This window comes from Solea solea, chromosome 1 (assembly GCF_958295425.1).
Source record: "Solea solea chromosome 1, fSolSol10.1, whole genome shotgun sequence".
Classification (NCBI taxonomy): Eukaryota; Metazoa; Chordata; class Actinopteri; order Pleuronectiformes; family Soleidae; genus Solea; species Solea solea.
Genome location: NC_081134.1, coordinates 14,107,983 through 14,130,529, shown reverse-complemented (window position 1 = coordinate 14,130,529; position 22,547 = coordinate 14,107,983). Strand labels below are relative to the sequence as shown.

At 40.5% G+C, this 22,547-nt stretch overlaps 3 protein-coding genes across 3 annotated transcripts; all 3 read right to left on the bottom strand.

Moving 5' to 3' along the window:
• Positions 1–6,777: 6,777 nt before the first annotated feature.
• foxc1a (forkhead box C1a) lies at positions 6,778–9,023 on the bottom strand. Its single transcript, XM_058646694.1, has one exon. The coding sequence runs from the start codon at positions 8,735–8,737 to the stop codon at positions 7,316–7,318; it is 1,422 nt and encodes a 473-aa protein (XP_058502677.1). The 5' UTR covers positions 8,738–9,023; the 3' UTR covers positions 6,778–7,315.
• A 5,855-nt stretch (positions 9,024–14,878) lies between these two features.
• On the bottom strand, positions 14,879–18,215 carry foxf2a (forkhead box F2a). The gene is made up of 2 exons (XM_058637764.1): positions 16,916–18,215; positions 14,879–15,389 (listed from the first exon to the last, which is right to left on the bottom strand). Exons 1-2 carry the CDS (start codon positions 17,883–17,885, stop codon positions 15,217–15,219), a joined length of 1,143 nt encoding a protein of 380 aa, XP_058493747.1. The 5' UTR covers positions 17,886–18,215; the 3' UTR covers positions 14,879–15,216.
• A 1,269-nt stretch (positions 18,216–19,484) lies between these two features.
• On the bottom strand, positions 19,485–20,833 carry foxq1a (forkhead box Q1a). Its single transcript, XM_058637957.1, has one exon. The coding sequence runs from the start codon at positions 20,619–20,621 to the stop codon at positions 19,767–19,769; it is 855 nt and encodes a 284-aa protein (XP_058493940.1). The 5' UTR covers positions 20,622–20,833; the 3' UTR covers positions 19,485–19,766.
• Positions 20,834–22,547: the final 1,714 nt, after the last annotated feature.

Here is a 22,547-nt window from a genome sequence, read left to right as displayed (position 1 = left end):
CTTCCACCGCAACTAATTCCGACGCTGAACCCACTCCGTGTCCTTTGTTCATCCTTGCTCTCTTTGTCGTAAAGTTCATGTATTTGCCTGACTTCTCACTGTAAACACAATGGCAGAAACATCAGAGGCCCCTGGACTGGGGATGTTTATATGAGCAGAGAGAGAGGCTGGAGATGGAACAGAGATACGAGTGCTGATCTGTGAAAGGCACCACCGCTGTATCGCTGCCGCTCGCCATCACACACAAACACCATCTGGATGCCTCTCGCCAGACAGAGAAGACCTCACACCTGCACACTTTGCAGTAAACACACACACAAAGAACAGCTGATTTGAATTGAATGAAAAGTAAAGCACTGGCATGGGTTTGGATTTAGAGGAAAAAAAGCACATACGTTTGGCTAATGTCTTTGTTTTTCCCTTCTCTTTGGTGCATTCCACACACTCTCAGCTGTCATTTTGTTTTGATTCTTCTTAACAATGCAACTGAAAATGTTTTTTTTTTAATATATTTCACAAATAAGATACATTTATTATGTGTGAAGTTATAAGAAGATTTATTTTGTGAGCCTGAAATGTGTGCTCATGTTTATGGGTTGGAATGAAGTTTGTGATAAAACCACATAGTAAACAGAAATAGTCTGAGGTATTTTTTAAGCCATCCATTCATTTCCTTGGACCTCATTCACCCAAACATCACCGAACAAATGTGTAAACATTAGAAAGACTGAGGAGAAATAAGAGAAAAGAATGACTTTGCTTAACAACCCCCCCACCCCCACCCCCCCTCCGTCTGGATGTGCAATTGCTGACATGTTGATTTTCCGTATAGTAGCTCTTGAGTTTTCATCACTTTTCCATCAGATAATTTCATGACACGCTGACCTGAACTAAATGATTGACAGAGCAAATATGTGATCAGATGTTTTCATCTCCGATGGGTCTAAAAAGAAATAGCAGTGGAATCTGTTTTTAATAAATCAGCTCGCGGAACACTGGATTAGTGTAGTCCCCAGGAGCACACAGAGGTGTTTAACATTGGCTTCTTTTCGATTGCACACAATCACTGCTGCCATGTGAGCTTCAGAATGAAGGAGAGGGCAGCAGAGGGAAGATATGACAAGGCAATGAGTGGGACATAATTCAAGAAGTAGTCTGCTGTAGATAGTTTTGGTCACATTCATTTAAAACTGGATCTCCTCTTATTAAAAATCTGTTTACAACTTTCCCCCCTTTTATTTTAATGGGAGATGATAATTTCTCTGCAACCCAATTCATCATCGTTTCTTTGTCTGGATAGTGTGACACTCTTCTTCTTCTTTTTTTTCTGTTTTTCAGAAGAATTACAGGAATCAAAGCTGAGATGGATCATTTCCAGCACAGTCTCCTGCTCTTTCAGGTGTAAAGACAAGAGTCTCCTGAAAACTGATGATGTCAGCATGTTTGCACATATTTAAATAAAATAAATTCCAGTCTGTGTGTGCTGTGATTTCATTATCCTGTGCAAATGTTTTATTTTGCTTCAGGTTCTGGTGTTTGAGAAATCTTTGCTGAATTCACTGGGTTATTTAAATTAATGTACACATGTCTCTATTCATCTATTGACTTTTATCATTTTTAAATATCAGGTAAAACGATTTTAGAAATTAAAACAAATATATATTTTGCCATTTTCTAATCATTTTTGTCGCCATTATTATTGAAATACCAATGTTTCTTGACCTGACGGTCGATATTAATGTTTTTGACCATTAAGATGTGACACTTTTTATGTCTTAAGTCTTAAAGGCTCAGTCTGTGGTTTTCACCGCCTGAAATTGACACGGAACCCCACGACAGAGAGACAGACACCAGACAACTGCCACTGTGGCTCAGATAGCAGGAGCTGAAGTGGTCGTCTCATGTCACAAGTTACACATGTTCAAGGTTGTTGATTTGAAGATGTGCACAAAATGTTTGCTCGTGGGGCAAACTTTGTTTAACCCCATGAGAATATGCCATTTGCAGTATGCACGTTCTTACTCCATGACGCATAGCCATATATATATAATCCACTGCGTAATAAAAAAAAATCAATCAATCAAATATGAAATTGTATTTTTTTAAATATACATCAGTCTGATATATTTATATTATATATATATATATATATATATATATATATATATATTTATATTATAAGATAATAATTCTGAAATCAAAATAATTTTAAAAGCTGGCAAATTCATCATTCAAATCATGTGTCTAACTCTCTGGTTTATTTAATGGTTTTTACAATATTTCCTTTCATTTTCTCTTACATACATGTTTTTTTTTATGGTAGTATAAAAGGAAAACAATGTGTGAAAATACAAATTAAATCAGCCAGTGAATAAATATACTGTAAGAATGTTCCCTTTTTATATACCGCACCTGCGACAGAATTAAGCTGACCCCGTGATTCAGATTAAAAAAAGAAGGTTGTAAAATCGACGGGTATGAGGCCTTAAAAAAAAAAAAAAAAAAGAAATAGCCAATAACCATAAAATTAAACTACCTGACAATAAATTACTGTGTGTCATGCCGGTATAATTGAGACATTCAAGTGGCTAAAAGGGTGCTATAATTAGAAACCGCAAGCCCGAGCTGCAGAGAAGCAGGTTTTGTGTCACTTGAAGGCAACTCTGTTCGTTTTTTCGCTGTACTCGTCAGGGCTGTCGGGTTATTCGAAGGTCGGCCGTCCCCCCCCCCCCCCCCCCCCCCCCTCCGGTCTGAATTCACAGTACCCCATTATCCCACCTTTCTCAGGTCTGCGTGAGTTCACTTCATCAGGCTCGAGGATGCCGATGCACGATTTCAAGATCCAGGAGCCCCTCAAGTATGCTTGCACGTTTACGCGCTGCCTGTTATGACAAAGCCGGGTGAATCATTTCTTTGACAATTATCATTTGTCTTTAAAATGAGACGTGCAGGACGAGAGGCTGCATGCAGCGGGGTTGTTGTTTTTTTTTCCTCTGAGAGACAAGTGGTGGACCTCCAACCTCTCACTCGTTTGGCCGCAGTGCAGACAGAATGTGCGTCTATGGAGTCTTAATTAGAAGCAGATGGCGCACGGAGCTCGACTCTAGTACACTATATAACACAGTTAAAAAAAAAACAGCCAGCATTTTCCATACTGAGCCGAGTTGGTCATACAGGTGCACACAGTCTGCTGCAGCAGCGAGATTCCACTGCATCTACTCCCTTTCCCTGTCCTCCCCATTTAAACCGAATGGAACATGGGATGGGGTAACAAAGAGCGCATTACAGGGGTTGCTTCTGGGAAACGCTTTGGCTCGGTTGCACGTATTTTACGCACAGCTACCGCCCTTTACAGCCAGTGAGGATGGAATAACGATCTCGTCCTTAGATTAACCAAAATTTGCAAGCATTATAGAATATGGACTCCGGGGTCCAAGACTGTCTGTGTGAGGAAATCCACCAGAGAGACGGTGAAAGAAAATTGTGATATCTGATCCCCGTCTACTCCAAACTACATTAAAAGATACACCAAAATTACAGATTAAATAAGGACAAAGTCTACAAATACATATATCTCTGTTATAGGCTCCACTATATTTGCTGATAATTTATCAATTACACCCATCTGCCCTTTGGAAAACCACGTCCATGGCGGTAATAAAAACAACACAACATCAAAGCTAAAAGGTCAAGTTGTACCTCTGCTTTCAGTTGCGTGACGTCCGCTGTCACAATATCAATTCTATTCAATTTGCTTTTACTCTATCTTGTCTCCACATAATCTGTAAATAATTAACACGTTTGCAAGCAGCTGTTTCTTTTGTTTTTTTTTGTTTTTTTGTGGATCACTAGACACTCCCACTTGAGTGTATCAGACGTAATCCAGAATATAGCTACATATTCAAAATGACTGTATAGTTCAGATTATTATTGTTTAATCGAAATTATGTTTCAGGCGAAAAAGAGAACATTAAAGTTTTTTTTTTTAGGCATTTTAAATGAACTTACTGAAGGTAAAAAGAAAAGAACAAAAGAAAAACGTATATGTAGTTTAAATTTTGATGAATATTAAAAAGGCATCTCTCCCACAGGCGCTTTTGTCTTCGCCATTTGACCCAAAGCAGTGAGGGAAGTTGTGCATTTTCAGGAATGTAGCGGAACGTTTCAGGAAAAAAGGCAGAGTAAAGTCTCAGTGCAGGCTTTAAACAGCTGGGTCCTTCTCTTCACATGGGTTACAGTTAAAGAGCCCTAAAACTCTGACTGGGGAGATTTTACCCACATATGCATGAATCTGACTCTTGTTTTCGTTGTTGTTGTTGTTAAAATGACAGCCCTTGGCGTTGGGCTGGGGTCGTATCTGTTCAAGTAAATCTACCACAATAATTGCTCATATGACAGAGGAGGGAAATTAAGTAGAAATTAAACATTTTGCTGTAGGAGTTCAGGGGAATGATAAAGGTTTCAGACAAAACACAAATACAGAGTATGATCTGATTCTGATCTGACTTCCTTGCAATGATTTCCAGCGCCAAACAGGCAACTAATATTATCCTCTTAGAGTGTTGTTGTTATTTGTTTTTATTCTTATTTTTAATTGCAGCTTTAATTTACAGTGAAATAATTGCAAGTCTCCCTTTCCCTCCTCCTCTCTCTCTCTCTATTGTTGATGGTGCTCTGGCGGCCGACATCCTCCTCGTTGACCCCCGTCTCCCTCTCTGGCTTTTCCGTCTCGTGAAAAACGATTCCAGCTCTCTGATTGAATTTTATTCCTTCCTGACCTGGTCCATTCTGTGAGGGCGCCATCAATCTTACGACTAACACGACGTTTGTTTATTAGGCCTAAACTTGGGAAAGTATCTAATGACTTTTATGGACCTGTGATTGTAGTCCGTGTCGGGACAGACAAGCGGGATTTTCACTGCAAAGTCTTATTTTAGGTTCTGGCGCGCGCTCACACACAGATGCCACTGTACTGTCCGACACATTTAAAGATGCCTTGTTGTGATGTGTTGTGTTTTTTTGTTGTTGCTGTCTGTGCCTCGCGCCTTGTTGTTTCTGAGGCACAGAAGCAACCGAAAATTATATTTTTCCCCACTTATAAAACTTCCATTAAAAAAAATAAAATAAATAAAAGCTATAGTTTCAGAATAACAATTTACACGCTGTCACGTGACAACGTGTGTCACCAGCTCATCTAAGGGAGGAAAAATGTGAATATGCAAAAATATTATTAATTAATAAATATAGTCTCGAGGCTGTTTTTGGAATTTTAAATCTGCAAATTGTAGTTTGTCGTATTTGTTTATTTGTTGATATGAAAGTGTTGTAATATTACATGCAGGCTGTGTAACAATGGCGCTCCTGTTTGGTAACTGACCTTTATTATTATTAAAATGAATTGCACTTTGTTTGATTTATTATTATTCACTGTTTAAAATGCTTAAATATTTGCTTTACATATTTGTATTTTTTAAAGCTCATTATAGTAATAATAACAACAATAATAATAATAATAATAATAATAATAATAATAATATAGACTATATTTTAAACAAATTGTTTTTTCACTGGCAAAATTTGTTTTTGCTAGTGATGTGTTAATGACGCTTATATTACTGAACGTTAATTTACTATACAAGTGTTGTTGTTTTTGTTTGTGGCCCTGTGAACTATATTTTTTAATTATTTTATGAGCAATTGCCATTTTAAATTAAAATAAGCCAAATAATAAATACATTTGAATGTTAAGCTGCTTTGACGCATTTGTTTTTTTATTTACATAACTGATTACAGTTCTTAACGGGAGCTTCTTAACAAGGGGCCTGCGGTTCATAAATACGTTGATAGAATCGTGTAAACACATTTTGGGGAAGGTCTAATTCATGATTTGTCTTTTAATGTGATTAAATGAGACGGAGTCTGTGTCACTCTGAGAGGAAGCAACAGTGAAAAGGCGTTTGATTCTTGGATTAAAACGAGTGCCAAAACCTGGATTGCAAATAAAACCTCAATTTGACATTTCCTCCATATTTGGGCAAAAATAAAAAAATCTCCTCACTCTCGCAATCAATCTTCCCAACAGCCTGGAGTACAGGAAGAGTTCAGAGTACAATATACAAAACAAAACAAAAAAGCTGAGGGTGCTTGAGGGTCGTATTTTGTCCACAGCCACGTCAGTGTCGTGTCAGACTGCTCAGAGTTCAAACATCAGGAGTGAAGTGACAACGCCACTGTCTTTGGCATGCGTGGTATGATATTAAGGAAGCACTGGTATGCGCCAGTAAACACACAAACGCAATCCAAAACAAAGTTGTGATGCGTGCTGTTTGTATTTTCCAGGTCTGGGCCCTCGAGGTCATCTTCACCTCTAACCATCTCTCGCTATTAACGTGCGAAAATAGAGGGAGAAAATAAAACAATCCATAAAAATAAGAAATGATTTACATCTACGTTCTTGTTTGTGGACGTGCGCATGAATTGTTTTCATCGCATATGCCCCCAGAGAAATATCACTCGCACATACATATTATTATTATTATAATTTTTTTTTTTTTTAAAAGAACATTGGTGTTAGCAGCTGGGTTGGCAGTCTCCATTAAACTGGCTATTTATTTCTCAACTCACATCATTTCAATAAATGGAAACTGCAGGGAAGTCAGCTCAGATTAATGACGAGGCCTGTTTACCCTCCACACAAACCGAGCACGGGTCAGATTGAGTGTGAAATATCAGCAGCCCGTTTTCAAGTCTCCAAGAAACGAGGCGTGACGTTAAAACTCACATAAAATGACAAATTTATTAAACAAAAACAAAACAAAATCCTTCAAAAATACGTTTCAACAAAAATGAAGAATCTTTGAAATAGTACGGCGATATACACGTTCCCTTTTTTTTAACTTTTTATAATGGAACATATTTTTTGGACAATTAAGGCAGTTCAATTTAGAAACACTTTTTTTGGTGTTTGGTCCATAATATCCTGGCTACAGTTTAGAAATAAATTACTATATGCAATTTACACGTCCATGAAAACATCTTAAGCATATCACATAAAAGCCACAAAAGCAAAGAGAGACTTACGTGTTATTTGGCAGTAACACTGTTCTTTAGAAAAACCAAGATCAAGTCTTTTTTTTTCTGTTTCTGTTTTTGTTTTCTGTCTCATATTAGTCCGTGTGGTGTGGGCGGAGGAGAGGAGAGGAGAGGAGAGGAGAGAGGGGGGACTGGGTTTTATTGAAAGAGTTCAAACACCGTGAGCAAAAAAAAATTAAAAAAAATATGGAGCCTGTCTTTCTTATTATTCGTTTTCTTTTGGTCAGAACTTGCTGCAGTCATATACAAAAGCTCCCGAAGTGCGATAGATGGATTGGCTCGGGGGGAATGACATCTGACAGCTGTTATTCCCATTCACCGGCGAGTTATTCAAGCCAATTCTCTGGGATTCAAACATCTCTCGGACTGAATGGAAGTTCTGCTGCTGGGCCGGGTACGCTGTGCCCAGATGGCCCAGGTCTCCGGCCTGGTTGAGGTACCATGAGGTCAGCCTCCCTTGGTGAGGATGGTGGCCCTCCTGGCCAGAGTTTAGATTACCGTGGCTCAGGGAGGACGCGGTGGTCGTGACAGAGTAATCTGGCAACGTTTCGTCCACGGTGGTGCTCGGTGCCAAGTGGCTCGATCTGTCCCCGGCGTACAAGCTCATGGCTTGCATGTTACAATGATAGGTTGCATTGGAGGTAGTGGAGATTGAGTTTTGGTTACACTGTGAGCTAAAGACAGACGACTGATTTGGGGAGTAGTTTAGGGACATAGACGGTGTTATACCTGTCCTGGCTGAGGCGCTGAGGCTGGGGTTGAGCTCTGTGGCCCCTTGTGGAGACCCCCGGAGCGAGGTCATGATGTTGTCCACGCTGAAGCCCTGCGTCGAGGCCTGGCTGTGGTGCTGCTGGTGGTGCTCGGAGCTGTCCATGCCAATGGAGCGGCTGGAGGGGATGCTGTGAGGGCTCCCGCTGGACATGCTGCTGCTGTCCGGGCTCTCGATTTTGGGCACGGTCCTCAAAGAGGGTGAGTCGGCCTGTGGCGGCGTGACCGAGCCGTTCTCAGTCTTAATATCCTGGACCCTGACAGGCTGGGAGCCCTGCACCGGCTGCTCCTGATCCCGGCCCTGCTGCCTGGGCGGCACGTCCTTCTGCTGCCGCTCTTCTTTCTCTCTCAGCGCGTCCTTCTTCTTGAACCGCCGCCTCCTCCTCAAGAAGCTCCCGTTTTCAAACATATTGTAAGAGTCCGGGTCCAGGGTCCAGTAGCTGCCTTTGCCGGGTTTCTTATCATCACGAGGCACCTTGACAAAACACTCATTGAGAGACAGATTGTGCCTGATGCTGTTCTGCCAGCCCTGCTTGTTGTCTCGGTAAAATGGAAACCTCTCCATAATGAACTGGTAAATCCCGTTTAGGGTCACCTTCTTGTCAGGAGAGTTTTGGATAGCCATAGTGATGAGCGCAATGTAGCTGTAGGGAGGTTTGACCATATCCTTAGGCTGAGGCTGCGGGGTGTACGGTCCGTACGCACGGGCCATGCTGGCTGGGTACTGGTCATGAGCCGCATGAGAGTACATGTTCATGGGTGCTGGCATCCCTGTGTATCCTCCACCGGCAGCGGCCCGGTAGTAGCTCGGATCACTGCTGATGTACGGCACGACGCCCAGTGAGTTGGGGCTGGAGACGGAGTAGCGAGCCTGCATGTCTTCACCTTGATCCGACGACAATATAAGTTCCCAAATAGGCAGACGGTCACGGAGAGCTCCACTTCTCCCTCCTCTGAAAGCTGGTGCGCTCAAATCACAGTCCCTCACTGCTCACTTGAAACTACAAAGTGAAAACAGAGAAGTGGCGTCTAAACAGATGCTGGGTCTCTGGTGCGTTCAAGCCGTCCCCATCTCTGTGTCTCTGTGAAACAAACGCGCATTGAAAAACCTCTTTGGACTCAGGACATCCGTCACCAGACAGGACTTTTTGCGCAGTTAAATTCTTTCCTCCTTTTTGCTGCCAGTGGAGCTCCTCCCCAAATAGTTGAGCGGGTCGTCCAATGGGAAGGCAGGGGGAGCAGAGAGAGCGCTCCTGGACTCACACTGGGCTTTTTAGTAAAAGCAGAGAGAAGGTGTCGGTAACTCCCAGCTCCACTTCAGCAACGACCTCAGACGTGCCATAGCAACTCACATGTACACAAATCACACCACTGAGTATATGTTCCCCGCACTCTATACCACAAAACTACACCATATATAAGACCAATATAAGTTAAATATAAGTATATGGTCTATAGATTAATATGTACATGTTACAGCTTTATTTAATTCTGAGATTCGTCTAAAATTCAGGTGTTTTTACGCATCCACCGAATTATTTTATCAAGATTTTCTCGTAGCTGCCGCCTTCAATCTCCACTTTAAAACAGTTAATTATTCTAGGAATAATAAACCTATAAATGGTTCAGTAGTTTTTTTTTTTCTCCTGGAAATAGTGGAGAGCAGCAGCAGATCTCAGTGACATCAAAGCAGTGCAGAAGCTCGCGTCGTGAAGTGCGATCTAATTAAAAACGGAAAGTAAAGAGAGTCTGTGCTGATAATGAGAGCAGAGACGGTTTATTCTACATCACAGTTTCAAGACAAGGACAGAGAACCGAATGGAACAACCTTGTTTACAGACTGTACAGACTTTATTTTCGACTCATTAATTGGACAAAAATAAAATTGATGATAGGGCTATATTTGTAGTCCTGGTGCACATTTATTCATAAATTATTTCCATTTATGTTTGCTCCTTACTTTAATTTTGTCACATATGTGATAATGTACTGAGTTTGAGTTATTACAAAAAGAATCTGGTGATTTTATTCCGTGCTGAAGAGTGGGGATTTTTTTTTTTCTTTTTCAAGGCTGAGTTTTGAGGAGTAATTAAAAAATAATAAAACGCTGACCACAGATTAAAACGTTAAAATAAACACACCTCGGAGGCCTCTCGGTCTCTCGCTGCTGTCTCAGGCGGCCGTGTATGAAAGTTGTTAGTGGTCATTGTGAGGCAACGTTACAGCGTTAAGTATCGCTGTAATCCTCTGCAGGTCGTCTTAATTAAATGTCCGTGCATTGGCCTGATGCTGCGCCGGTTTCTCCTTACATGGACCTGGGCATGAACTTTTTCCACCGCCCTGGGCTGTTTACACAGTTCACTACGGGCCTTAAACCGCGGCCTGCCCACCCAGTCCACCTTAACTCTTCATTACTGAGGACACAGACGACTGGAGTGCGGCTGAATGACACGCTGTACGCGTCAAAATCACACAAACAACAGGCTAATAAATCATTTCATTTACGAATTGAATTGCATTATTATGAGATGATCGTTATTACACAGATTGAATTGGTTTTCTAATAAAATCCCGTTTTATTGTTTGTGTTTTATTTATTTTGGACTAGTTTTACATTTTTTAAAATAAGCCATTAAATAAGTAGAGTATGAAAACGGCTTATACTTAGCTATTTATATAATGTCATCATGCCACAATAAACACATGTTCTTCAGTTTTTTTATAATTATTATTGTTGATGATAGATATATGGATAGATAGACAGATAGATAGATAGATAGATAGATAGATAGATAGATGGCTCCCTCTAGCGTTCACAAAGAGTCAAGCGTCAAGCTCACAATGCATGTCTCAGTTGATTGTCCAACCGAATTCTCTAATAAACTGATGTGAAGTCTGATTAGGTATATTTTTTTAGGTCATATGTCTCGCGCCCGAGGACCACATGTGGCCCCCAAATCGATGCCATACGGCCTGCCACTTGAGATCATGTTGTAAATTAATTAAATTGTTTGTTGTCATTTTTTGTAGATTTATTTTGCATCATAAAATATATTACTTCATTGTTTTACTGTGCATCCTTCCATGCCAAAACAAACCCTCCTTTTCACTAATTCTGAATCCTTTGGAAATTGCCATGAATATAATTTTCTTCAATATCATGATGCAGTTTGTTGTGATATTATGAGCACACTACTCTAATACAGAGTATAGGGCCATACTGGGAAAAAAAAGTACACCTTTGAGTATAATGTCGTAATTCTTCCAATGTTTTTTTTTTTTCCCCTCAGTGTGGCCCCAATACTAATGTGCAGTCTTTTACCCAAACAGTGTGATTTGTTCTTTAATTTCTTCCCCTCCTGATCAGTCTAGATGCTCATTGGCCTCCAAGTCATTTGAGTTTGAGACCAAATTAATGGAAGTCGATGCAGTGTCCTAAGAATAGCTGTGCAAACTTGTGTGTGTTTGAGGGAGAGAGGGAGAGGGAGAGGGAGAGAGGCGGGGTGATCTACTCAAATATCGTTCAACAATGAGTGCAGAGGTTCCAGATCATTTATGTGACACTGCTGCCACTATGTGGTCAACCTTAGTACTGCAGACACAGAGTGATCAGGCACACAGAATTCAGAGGGAAAAAAATCCAGGGCCTGAAAAATGGAGATGTACTACTGTAGTATGGGTCTTGTATGTGCATGTATGAGTGACGTTATCATTATAATAACAAAGGAAAAAGCAGCGGAGGCTCTTAAACGACTTGTATTACTATGGTTTTCTTGACAAGATCCAAAACAAGAATAAATTATTTAACTCTCAGTCTTTGATAGCAAAAAAAACAACATCTTCAGCATCATGGGCAGTGACCATAATAAACTACAAACTCACATTAAAAGTCAACACAATACAAGTGTCCCATTCAAAAGCCTGTTTATAAAAATTACTGTCATTATTTTAATAAACTCATTCACTCAACAAACCAAGCAGCAGAATTCAGTAGAAATGTGATTGTAAGTCCCCAAATTGGGGGACCCTGACGGAGTCAGCTCGAACAATTTTCGAAGAAGGATCGAGAAAAAAGTTAATCCTGAGGGAATTTTTTTTTTTTTTTTTAATATTTTAAATGTGAAAAACACAGCTCAAATAACAACTAAATGAATAACTTCATATCAAACTTCGTATGGAACCGCTGCGTTAACCCACTCGGCACATTTTGCCGCATTTCTGGATCTAACACTCTGACACTTTGTCCAAAACACACTCCATCCAGACTCCGCTGATTACAAAAGCAGTTAACAAACCATTACGGAGATAAAAGCCAAAGAATAAAGACAACAGAAATCGATTCGCCGAATGACAACTGGAAACAGCTCTTACCTTTGATGTTTGTCTGTGAAAACGTGATTTTCTTTTGATTTTCGTCTGGTTAGACGGACTTCCTGTGTTACACTTAAAACATTCCGGGCGCACTACCCTATCCTAAGGCAGCAGCCAGTCGGGTCACACCCGGATGTTATATTGCTTCTCATTGGCTAACAAAGCTGTCAATCAAATCTCGAGACGACAGGCTCCCTCGCTGAGATACAGGCCAACAAAGAGAAACACAACTCAATGGACCCATCTAGTGTTCGTTTTTGGAATGGAAAATATATTAAAGTCTGCAGGAACGTTGATACAAGGCAATAAACTGTTTTATTGAACACTAATAGTGACAAAAAATTAAAAAAAAAAAAGTAGTTTAATACATGAGAAAATACAAATGGCATAGATGTTTCCGAAATGGGTCAAAATCCTCGTCTGTACTTTCTGTATTAAAACCTCTCTAATTTTGTTCTGCTTCACTTGATCAAAGTCAAACTTTGCAGAGATGATGTTCACATGTTGTACTTTGATTTGATTGAATTTAGAGCTTCATCTCCATCATTCCAAAGAGATACTCATCCTGAAATTGCTTCTTTTTTTTTTTCATTTACTCTTCACCAGTAACAAATGCACTGGTATTTACACATCTTAACAAATCCCACAAGTGTTCCCTTTACCATGACACCCAAAGTATTCAAATAGACCTTGTAGTTGTAGTGATATACTCATTTCATTATGAGTGTGCAATTTTCGAGCAGAGATCTATACAAAATAGGCTTAGGGCTTAAGGGGTGATTTTAAAATGAACATAGTGGTTATTGCCAGATGGGCTGGTTAATTAATGAATGATTATCATGCACAACCATCTTCAGGGTTTACAGAGGTGTCAGAGGTCAGTGGGGAATAGCCACGCTGGTTTGAAAAAGAAGGGCAACACTAACTCAAATAACCACAATGAAGGACTTCAGACCATCTCAGAACAGGTCGAACCATGTGAAGCAGATGAAGCAGACGCAGCAACAGAAGACCACTCCGTGTGTCACTCCTGACACTGTATTAGGTGTCCTGTGTACCCAATAAAGTAGCTGGTGAATGCATGTTGTCCGGCAGCCACGACCCCATCATACTCATGTATCATCATGCTCATACTCTGCATGGATAAATGAGAAGGACAAACACATGTGGCACCAGATAATAGCACTGACTTGGCTCTCTCTCGCTCTCTCTCTCTCTCTCTCTCTCTTTCCCCTCTCTCTCTCTATGTGTACTTGTATTGTTTAACTCTTTAGGACCTTTTCTGGCATAAACACTAACCTTGTCAGGACCAGTAGCCCTCATGGAGACCTACACCTGGTCTTGGTGTCATCCTTTTCTGGGGAGCTGGTTAGGTTTAAAGCTAACATTTGAATTGTGGTTAGGTTAAGGCTAGGGTTAGACGTAATGGCTTTGGTTAGACAATGGACGTGTGTGTGTCCTCTTGTATGGGTATCTTTGTGAGGACCAAAAAACATAAGACATAGGGAGTGACGACATTTTGGTTAAGTGAGGACATTTTGGTTAAGTGAGGACATTTTGGTTAAGTGAGGACATTTTGGCTGGTTCTCACATTCTGTCACCCCTTTAAAATTACCTTTGGGGGGTTAAGACATGGTTTTAGGGTTAGGGTTAGAATTGGGTTTATGTCAGGGTTAGGTTAAGGGTTAAGGTTAGGTGTTTACATGGTTAAGGTTAAGGAATGCATTATGATGAATGTCCTCATTACTACGTGTGTGTTTTTCAGCACAATTTACGGTGGAACAAACTCTTATTCTTATAAACCCTGAATCCACTGTCATAATATCTACTACTTATTTGTTTTATCACATGTGTTTATTTTTTATGAAGTCAGACGTTAGCTGCATTTGTTTATAATGTATCTCATGGTGATTATTTCACTTAAAACAACATCTTAAGTAAGATTCATAGGCCTGTCAGTGTATTGTGTTTTGTGAATCAGGAAAATAGCACTGTATTTATTTATTGTCTCTTCAGTATAGCTGCACTACATAATTATCTGCCTTTCTTTTTCCCAAAATGAGAAATATGGGTTAGTCACCAATTTTAGTCCTTTAACTTTCAATCTCCACAAGGTGGCAGTACAGTTCCTAGCAAGAGGGCTGATTAAGACTAAAACATTAGAGTGTGGTATCCACAGTTGTCTGGAATAAATGTTCATTGTTTCTCTTTGCCAATTTAACAACAAGCATCAGAGAGTTTTTATTCAGAGGAAACTAAAACACTGATGGCTCTAAAATAAACCTCAATGTAGGAGCAGCTAAAATAATGATGAACATTAGTTTACTCTGCAATTTGTAATGCCAAGGTTGTGTCAGTAAATACTAAGATTTAAAAGTGTTTAATGTCCGCCTGCTAATCTGTAAGTAAAGTAACAAAGGATTTGAGTTTTCGGGGGAATATATGGATTTTTTTTTTAAATCTCAAATGCTAATTATTAACTTATTGTTAACATTAATCAAATAATTGAACATCAACACAAACGTTTTTACATTTTAATAATGTAATAATAATAATAATAATAATAATAACAATAACAATAAAATTCTAGCTATCACTAACAAAAAGAACAGCTTTTAATACATTAAAAACACCGAAACTATTCTTTGAAAATAAATCTCTTTAATGACGTAGAACATCTTTCGGGTAACATCAAGAAAAGAAAGTTAAGTGCGCAAATAAACATAAAGGTAAACAAAAAACGTGTTCTAGTTTTCAATTAAAGAAATGTAAATACTGCTTATGCTTCATGTTCTGAGAAAGTGTCACAACAAGCCCTCATATTATCACACTCGCCATTAAACGGTTTAAAGGTCAAAATGAACTCAAATGAAGTCTGAGTCTTTAGAAAATAAAGATATTGTAATAAAAGAAGTGTTTGATTCATCAGTGGACAGTTGTTGTTGTTGTTGTTGTTTTTATCTTTGGCGGCACATGTTTTTGCTGTCACATGACACAGGGCTTCACGTCCTGACACACACTCTGGTGATGGTGATGGAGCTGATGGTAATAAGATCCTCCGCTGCTGGGATGGAGGGAAGAGATTCCGTTCAGGTTCAGGACGAAGTCCTTCCTGTCACACACAGGAGCTGAGTGGCTGGAATATCGAGACAGACCCACTGTAAACAAACGGGACAAGTCAGGTGAAATAATCACTTTTTTAATTTGGGTCAATCTGGATTTTTTTGCCACCTGGTTCACATTAGTCAAATTTTATTACAAATGTTGGATTAAAAAAATAAAAATAAAGCAAAATCTGTGCTTTAGGTTAAATACTTAAATTGTATTTACATATATTTTGTCCCTAATACTTTGTTATTATTATTACTATTACTATTGATGAGTGATTGATTGGCTTTGATCAACTATTCACAATACTGATTGTTCCGTGATCAGTGACGTTTGGTTGATATTTACCTCTTTAATCTGTAATAACACAGTAATATACATTTAAATAATGACCACATTTTTCTTATTCTCCAATTAACTATTGATATCATTTCTTAATTGGCGGAAACTGATGTGACTGTGTTTCGCTAAATAGGCGGATTTTTTGTTGTTGTTTTGTTTTTCTGCAGCTTTTCACCAGAAAGTTGGTCTTGCTGATGAACTAAATAGCTAAAAAGAAAAAAGCAGGTATAGATTATATTGGTGAAGGAAATTAAACCTGGTAAAATGCGCTTATTATTTAATATGAAGGACCATCCAATCGTTGGTAAATCATTGGTTGATTACTAAGCGCACCAATAAAAATTACGAGCTTATGATTATAATATTATAATATATATTATAATATAATTATCATTTTGTTTGTATTATTACAAAGAGGAACCACGTTTGTTCCACTGTGGACTAAAACAAACTCGTATCATGCAAAATTAAAAGATAATGAAACAGAATCAACGATGATGATGTTTTACTGAAATCCCTCATATCTGACTTGTGTGTTTTTCATTGTGTCACATTTAATTTCCCTGTTCAGAATAGGCCTAGCTTTGAGAGAGTCTGTAATTTGTTTTATTTTATTTTTATGAAGTATTATTAATATTTTTTAAATATTGTACTGTGATATATTTGATAGCATATAAGGTATCGATATTTTCAAGCCAAAATACAAGAGGGATTTGGGTTTAACACAAGGTAATATGACATGCATTTCACACACAATTCAGCGATGATAAATGTACGATTTATATGACTCAAATGTGACCACATGGTACTCGTTTTGGAAGAAGTAATATGTTTACATTTCATTTTATGTTGTGTGCTGATTATTTCTAGCTTACTTTGAGTTATCAGTCTGAAATAAAGCTACATTAATGGATGAAACATTTCAAATTCCAAACGTAATTTTAGACTTTATTTGAGTTTGTCAGTTATAGTTTAATCCTTGAATATTTTCAGGTTGTAAAGTCACAGCTGTATAGTTTCACGCTTAATTTCCTTTTATTTATTTATTTTTTATTTAAAAAAAAGGCTATTGCAACTCTAACACACACAGATATAATACGCATTGTTAAAATCCAATGTCAGGCAATGTGTAAATGCATATTATGTATGAAATGGTACTGTTTTTACTTTAATCCTTCTTACTCATCAGGAGCAGACATTTAGTTTGAAATATCAGACTCAGAGACGTTCAAACCTGAAATATCAGAAGAATCTCGTGCGTTATGGTGCAGATAACCCTGGTCCAGAGAATACGACGACATCCCCGTGTGCAGAGCGGAGGACGTGGGGCTGCTTGATGCCAGTGACTGCTGTTTCATGTATGAAGCCACACCAGGTGAACTCCAGTGTGAGGCTGCATTTGCGTAAGGCGACTGACAGTCCAGAGGTCCCACCATCGCTGCAGAGGACTGCAGCGGGCTGCTGTTGCTGTCCGGGCAATAGTCCGCGTTCGAGGCCGCCTGACACGCAGCCATGTACGATGACCCGGAGCTCGATGACATGTGGGGGACGTGGTGACCCCCTGCGAGTCCCTCAAAACCACCTGGCACTGGATTACCCATCAAGTCTATGTTGTAACTGCCATGGCACGTTAATGAGCCTGGAGGCGACTGGAAATCAAAGTTTTGTGGCAGCATGGACGCACCGAACCCGATACCGTTCATCATCCTGTACATGGGCTTCAGGGCTTGACATTTCCTGCGGAATCCCCGAGGTCTACGGCGAAAGGAGCCCTCCTCGAACATGAACTCGCTCCCCGGGTCTATGGTCCAGTAGTGTCCTTTGCCAGGCCGACCGAGTCCTTTGGGCAGCTTTATGAAGCACTCATTCAGAGACAGGTTGTGTCTCACGGAGTTCTTCCATCCTTGGTATGAACCCCTAAAGAAAGGGAAGCGGGCCTGCAAGAACTGATAGATTTCACTCAAAGTGAGTCTTTTCGTCGGCGAGCTTTGAATTGCCATCACAATGAGGGCGATGTAAGAGTATGGTGGCTTTTCTGGGCGCCTCAAGCCCGAGTTTCCCTTCTTTCCTTTCGCTGATGCAGTGTGCGCGCTCTCCATCACTGGCTGTGCGCTCAGCAGAGTTGCATTCAGAGCACCGGCCGCTTGGTTGCACCGTGAGGGATTAGATGGATCCAAATGTTGGTGGGAGCTTTCTGTCGTCATGGTTGCGCCTCTTTTTTGGATATGACCACTGTGGTGTCTCTTTAACACTTGGATAACTCTCTCGTTGCTGTCAAACTGTTTTTTAAAGGTTGCCTGAAGTGATAATTAAAGACGTGAGCGTCTCTTTGCGATGCTCCGTGCATGAAACGCCATCCGCTGGGCCACTTTGCTCCCTCTGTCCATTGCTGGCAATAATCCCATATGAGAAGGGGAATGAGACTCCTCCACTCTGCTTAGGGTTATCCACTCGTCCAAACAAAACTCGACCACCTATCAATTCTTAAATCTCTCTCTGCCCCTCTATCCCCCCAAATCCCTCCAAGAAATCGCCAGGAACTACTCCCTCCCCATCTGGCTCGGATCCAGACTAGAAGCCGGACACGGCACAGTGGAGTATAAGACAAATCTCCTCCCACGACTCTCTTTCCAAACAACCTCCGTCCACATTTGTCAGAGCAATATTTGTCACTAGAACTTGACAAGTCGTGATAAATAAAGAGACGAGTTTGGATAAATGACTCCCTTTGTATGATATAAGTGCAAAAATGTGACGATGTGGTTTCGTGTTATAAAGGTGCACATGCAGGAGAAGGAGTCCTGATTTGTTTAGGATCTGTTCAGGGTTAAAGCTCTGACATGAGAGGAAGCATGCTTTTTCCATCAGAGCGTGCCAACATACCACACACAGTGCACAAGTGTCAGTTTACCTCTTGGGGCCTGGATTACATCTCTGGAGAAATGAAATGATTGTAAAATCGGGAGAGTAAGGCACAAAAGGAGTCGAACACCGAGATTTTCAAATATCGTTTATGTAACTCTGTTGCTGTAAATTGATTCTTCGTGCAAGGAGGCAATTTGGAGAAAGTCGTTACACTTTAATACCCCCTCCAACCCCCCACCCACACACACAGAAATGTCCAAATCCACATCTATGATGTAAATAGCCGCTTTACAGGATATTTGTCAAATGTTAGAAGAATAGGTCCACATGGAAGACGTTTCTGTCTATTGTGGATTTCAGCTGAGTTCAGGATGCAACATTTGTATAAAAAAACTCTTTCCTGCGCATGTGGTGACTGAGGCGACAGCTATTTGGGGCGCCAGACAAAAAAACATAAATATTGAATGACCCTATCCGGCTGCAGTGACCCTCTTGAGTGTTAAAAAATAAATACTTTTATCTTAATTTATCAGCAAAGATGAATACATACAAACAATAAGACACAATAATAATGATTAGTATTTTTGTTATTATAATTATTATTATTATTGTTATTATTATTACCATCATCATTAGTATTATTATTATTATTACTGTCTGTAAATGCATGTCAGGTATGTACGTGGGAGGTTCTCCACCTGCAGCCTCTCCCACAGCAGAGCTGTCTAAGTATTTTAACGAGGAGTCACGTGACCACGTTGACTGTGTCGACCTGTCACGCAGGTGCCTTATTTGACTCCACAGCAGCCTCGTGTCCGCGTGTACTTGTACCATCTTTAGATGTGTTAGAGTTAGAGTTTGGTCAGTTCCTTTATTTTAATTGTGAGGAGTACATTTTCAAAAAAAAAGAAGAAGAAGAGACACAGAAACAAGCAAAGTGGATTTAAACACGTTTATTGAAATAACATCAACATTAACAGTAATTCAGTAACAGGTACAACAAACACATATGTTTATAAAATATTATCTTTGATAGTGCTGTAAAGCAAATGACCAGAGGTACAAAAATGTAACACCATGCCACCACAATAATATCTAAGTCAATGTAATGCCAACGTCATCCCCAACACAAGTGGGAAAAGTCGTTTCTTTGGTGTTTGGTCCTTTCCCTCCATCATCAGTGCACGTTGAAAACATTTAATCATCACATAAAAGAGAGTTTATCTCTGATATTCGAAGACTGTCTGTGAGGCGTGCAGGCCAAAGCCAAAGTCGTTTGACACATGCGGAGCAGCACAGGGCTCCATGTGGCACTGCGCCTTTACGCACGGAAATGAGGCAGGTGTATTCGAGTGAGGCGTCATTAGCTCAGTGTAGCACGGCCAAGTGAAGGCAGGGAGGAGATGGAACGGCTCCTTGTTTGAGTCTCTCTTGAACGGCGTGCTGAGAATGCTGTCTATTGCAAATGAACTGGTGAACTTGGGACCTGAGTGCGTCTTGGTGACGGCCGCAGACGGCGCACTGCTCCGCGGCTCCTCCGCTCTCTCGGAGTCTTCCTGGGCCGCGCTGAACCTCTTGTTGATGCGCTTTCTCCTGCGCCGAAACACGCCGTCGGCAAATGTGTATTCGCTGTGGGGATTCAGCATCCAGTAATTGTCCTTCCCCCAGGGTCTCGATGGGTCCCGGAGCACTTTAAGAAAGCAGTCGTTAAGTGACAGGTTGTGTCGCACCGAGTTTCTCCAGCCGGTGTAGCTGCCTCTAAAGAAGGGAAACTTTTTCATCAAATACTCGTTTATTTCCGCCAAAGTCAGGCGACCGCACTGGGAGTCCCGGATAGCCATGGCGATGAGAGCGATGTAGGAGAACGGGGGTTTGGGTCTCCGTGTGTACGGCTTTGACTTGCTGCTGCCGCACGGAGTAACAGGTGGAGGAGGGCTGTGCGCCACGCAGTCCCCATCCGACCCCAGCTCCTCCTCAGCAGAACTAGAAGAGCGCACACTTCCTCCATCTGCATCACTCGACATCTCGAAATGTTTCATGTCATAGTGGTTCCCGCACAGCACTTCCAACTTCATGATTTTTTTTGTTGTGTGTGTGTGTGTGTGTTGTTGGTGTTTTTTCTGTTGATCCTCTGTGACAGTGCTGCCCAAGATCTGCCCAGTTGTTCTCCGCGTAAGGTCGGTGTGTGCGTCAAGATGCAGCCTGCTTTGAATATGATCCAACGATTCCCTGCGCTCCTGTCATACCTGCATGTGGACTGAAGCCCATCTCACCTACAGTGTGTGCGAGCAGCAGTTTATAGCAGGCTCACCTCAGGACCAACCCCAAGAAGGCGGGGCTGGACGGTTCAGAGCATCATCCAATATCTTCTCCTTGTGCGCACGACATTCTGTAATAAAACCACGGATCATAATAAAAGTGTCGTCATGACTCCACATGAAAACATTTACTATTGATAGGAGAAAAAGTTCACCGGAATCTCCATTCACTGCAGCTTTATCACTGTTTCACCTATGAAATGTGATCTGGCAAACACCTTGGGACGATTTCACCTGAGACAACCAGGTGGCGTATTTTTCCTTTGTATTAAGGAAGGTGCGGTGCCTGCAGGTACAAGGTAAGTCTGTATCATTTGTCAATTTCATGCAACATTGTAATCACAGCCACAACTCCCTGTCTCCCTTTACACATACCCTCGTCACAGTGAAAACAAATCTTTACAGTGTTGGTTCCATGTTGAAGTGAAATGTATAAGTCAGTAAGGTAAAATAATGTCAAATGTGTCAATAGCATATATATAGTAATAGTGTCAAGATCTATCATCCCAAAGCAAACTCACAGTTTTATGAACTTTATATATTGAATGAAAAGCCAAAACTGGAACTAGTGTTATTGTGTTTCTGTCCTTCAAAATAAATGCCCAGAACCACATTAGTTGAATAGTTATTTATGAACTATTGTACATTTCTATTACTACCTGTGTGTTCTTATTTGTTACCTCTTTAGGATTTTTCCTCGACTGAACACTGACCTTGTCAGGGCCAGTAGTCCCCACGGAGACCAAAACCTGGTCCTAATGAGGCAGGACCTCATTTCTGAGGAATTGGTATATAGGGTTAAGATTTGAACTATGCCTTAGGATAGATGTGCAAATGTGTGTGTTTGTGTGCACCGTTTGACACACAAACCCCCAACGTGAAGATATATATCTAAACACTAAATGATGTCTCAAAATAGCAATTGAGCCAGTGTCTCATTCCAATTTATTGCCACTCTGCAGGTCACGTCTCCTCCCCCCCTCCTTCCCCGAGGTTCACCTGGCATATGTTGAACTCAATAAACCCTTTAATTGATAGTCTTATTTCTTGCAAATTGTCAGACCAAATCACTGGTTTCATTGGTTTTGCAACAACGTTGTCACAGAGGAGTAAGAATGGAAAAATAATATCCTCCTTCTCCACCTGGAAACCAGTGTTGTCATCACACTATAGCCACTGAGGTGTTGTTTCTGTGCCAAGTGCTTTAACCTCTGTTTATGTCAACCGTATTTTTCAAGCTGCTATTTTACATGAAGGTTACACATGTTTGTGCTTGGCGTGAATGTTTTGATTTTCAGGTAATAATCGGTTTGTGTTAAGTGTGACACCCAATCCATGGTGAAGTCACTATTTTGAAAGGTAGCATGTCAAGGATGGATTCCTGTAAGCTAACCACACAATGACAAGCGCTCACATACCGTGTATTCATTCTGTGCGCTGCATGTAGCAGCTTGTGAGGCCATCGTGTTCGTGTGTACATCAGTATCTACTTAATAACAGCTTATCTGTTGCAGCTTCACAGGCAGAGCCACGGAAGAATATGCTTTAACTCATATACCACCAAACATGATGGGGGGGCGGGGGGGGAAGACACCACTAACTCTCTGTTTAGTAACTCTTTGTTTAATTTGTGGTTAATAAATCAAAAATGAATAAAAGTATAGACACAGGCAGCATGGATTA

Bases quoted from the DNA above. Each gene is read 5' to 3' on its own strand.
- foxf2a (XM_058637764.1), bottom strand. From the start codon at position 17,885: ATGACGACAGAAAGCTCCCACCAACATTTGGATCCATCTAATCCCTCA. The intron at 15,390-16,915 runs GTTTGAACGTCT...GTTTGTTTACAG, and splicing joins AGATTCTTCTGATATTTCAG to TGGGTCTGTCTCGATATTCC.
- foxc1a (XM_058646694.1), bottom strand. From the start codon at position 8,737: ATGCAGGCTCGCTACTCCGTCTCCAGCCCCAACTCACTGGGCGTCGTG.
- foxq1a (XM_058637957.1), bottom strand. From the start codon at position 20,621: ATGAAGTTGGAAGTGCTGTGCGGGAACCACTATGACATGAAACATTTC.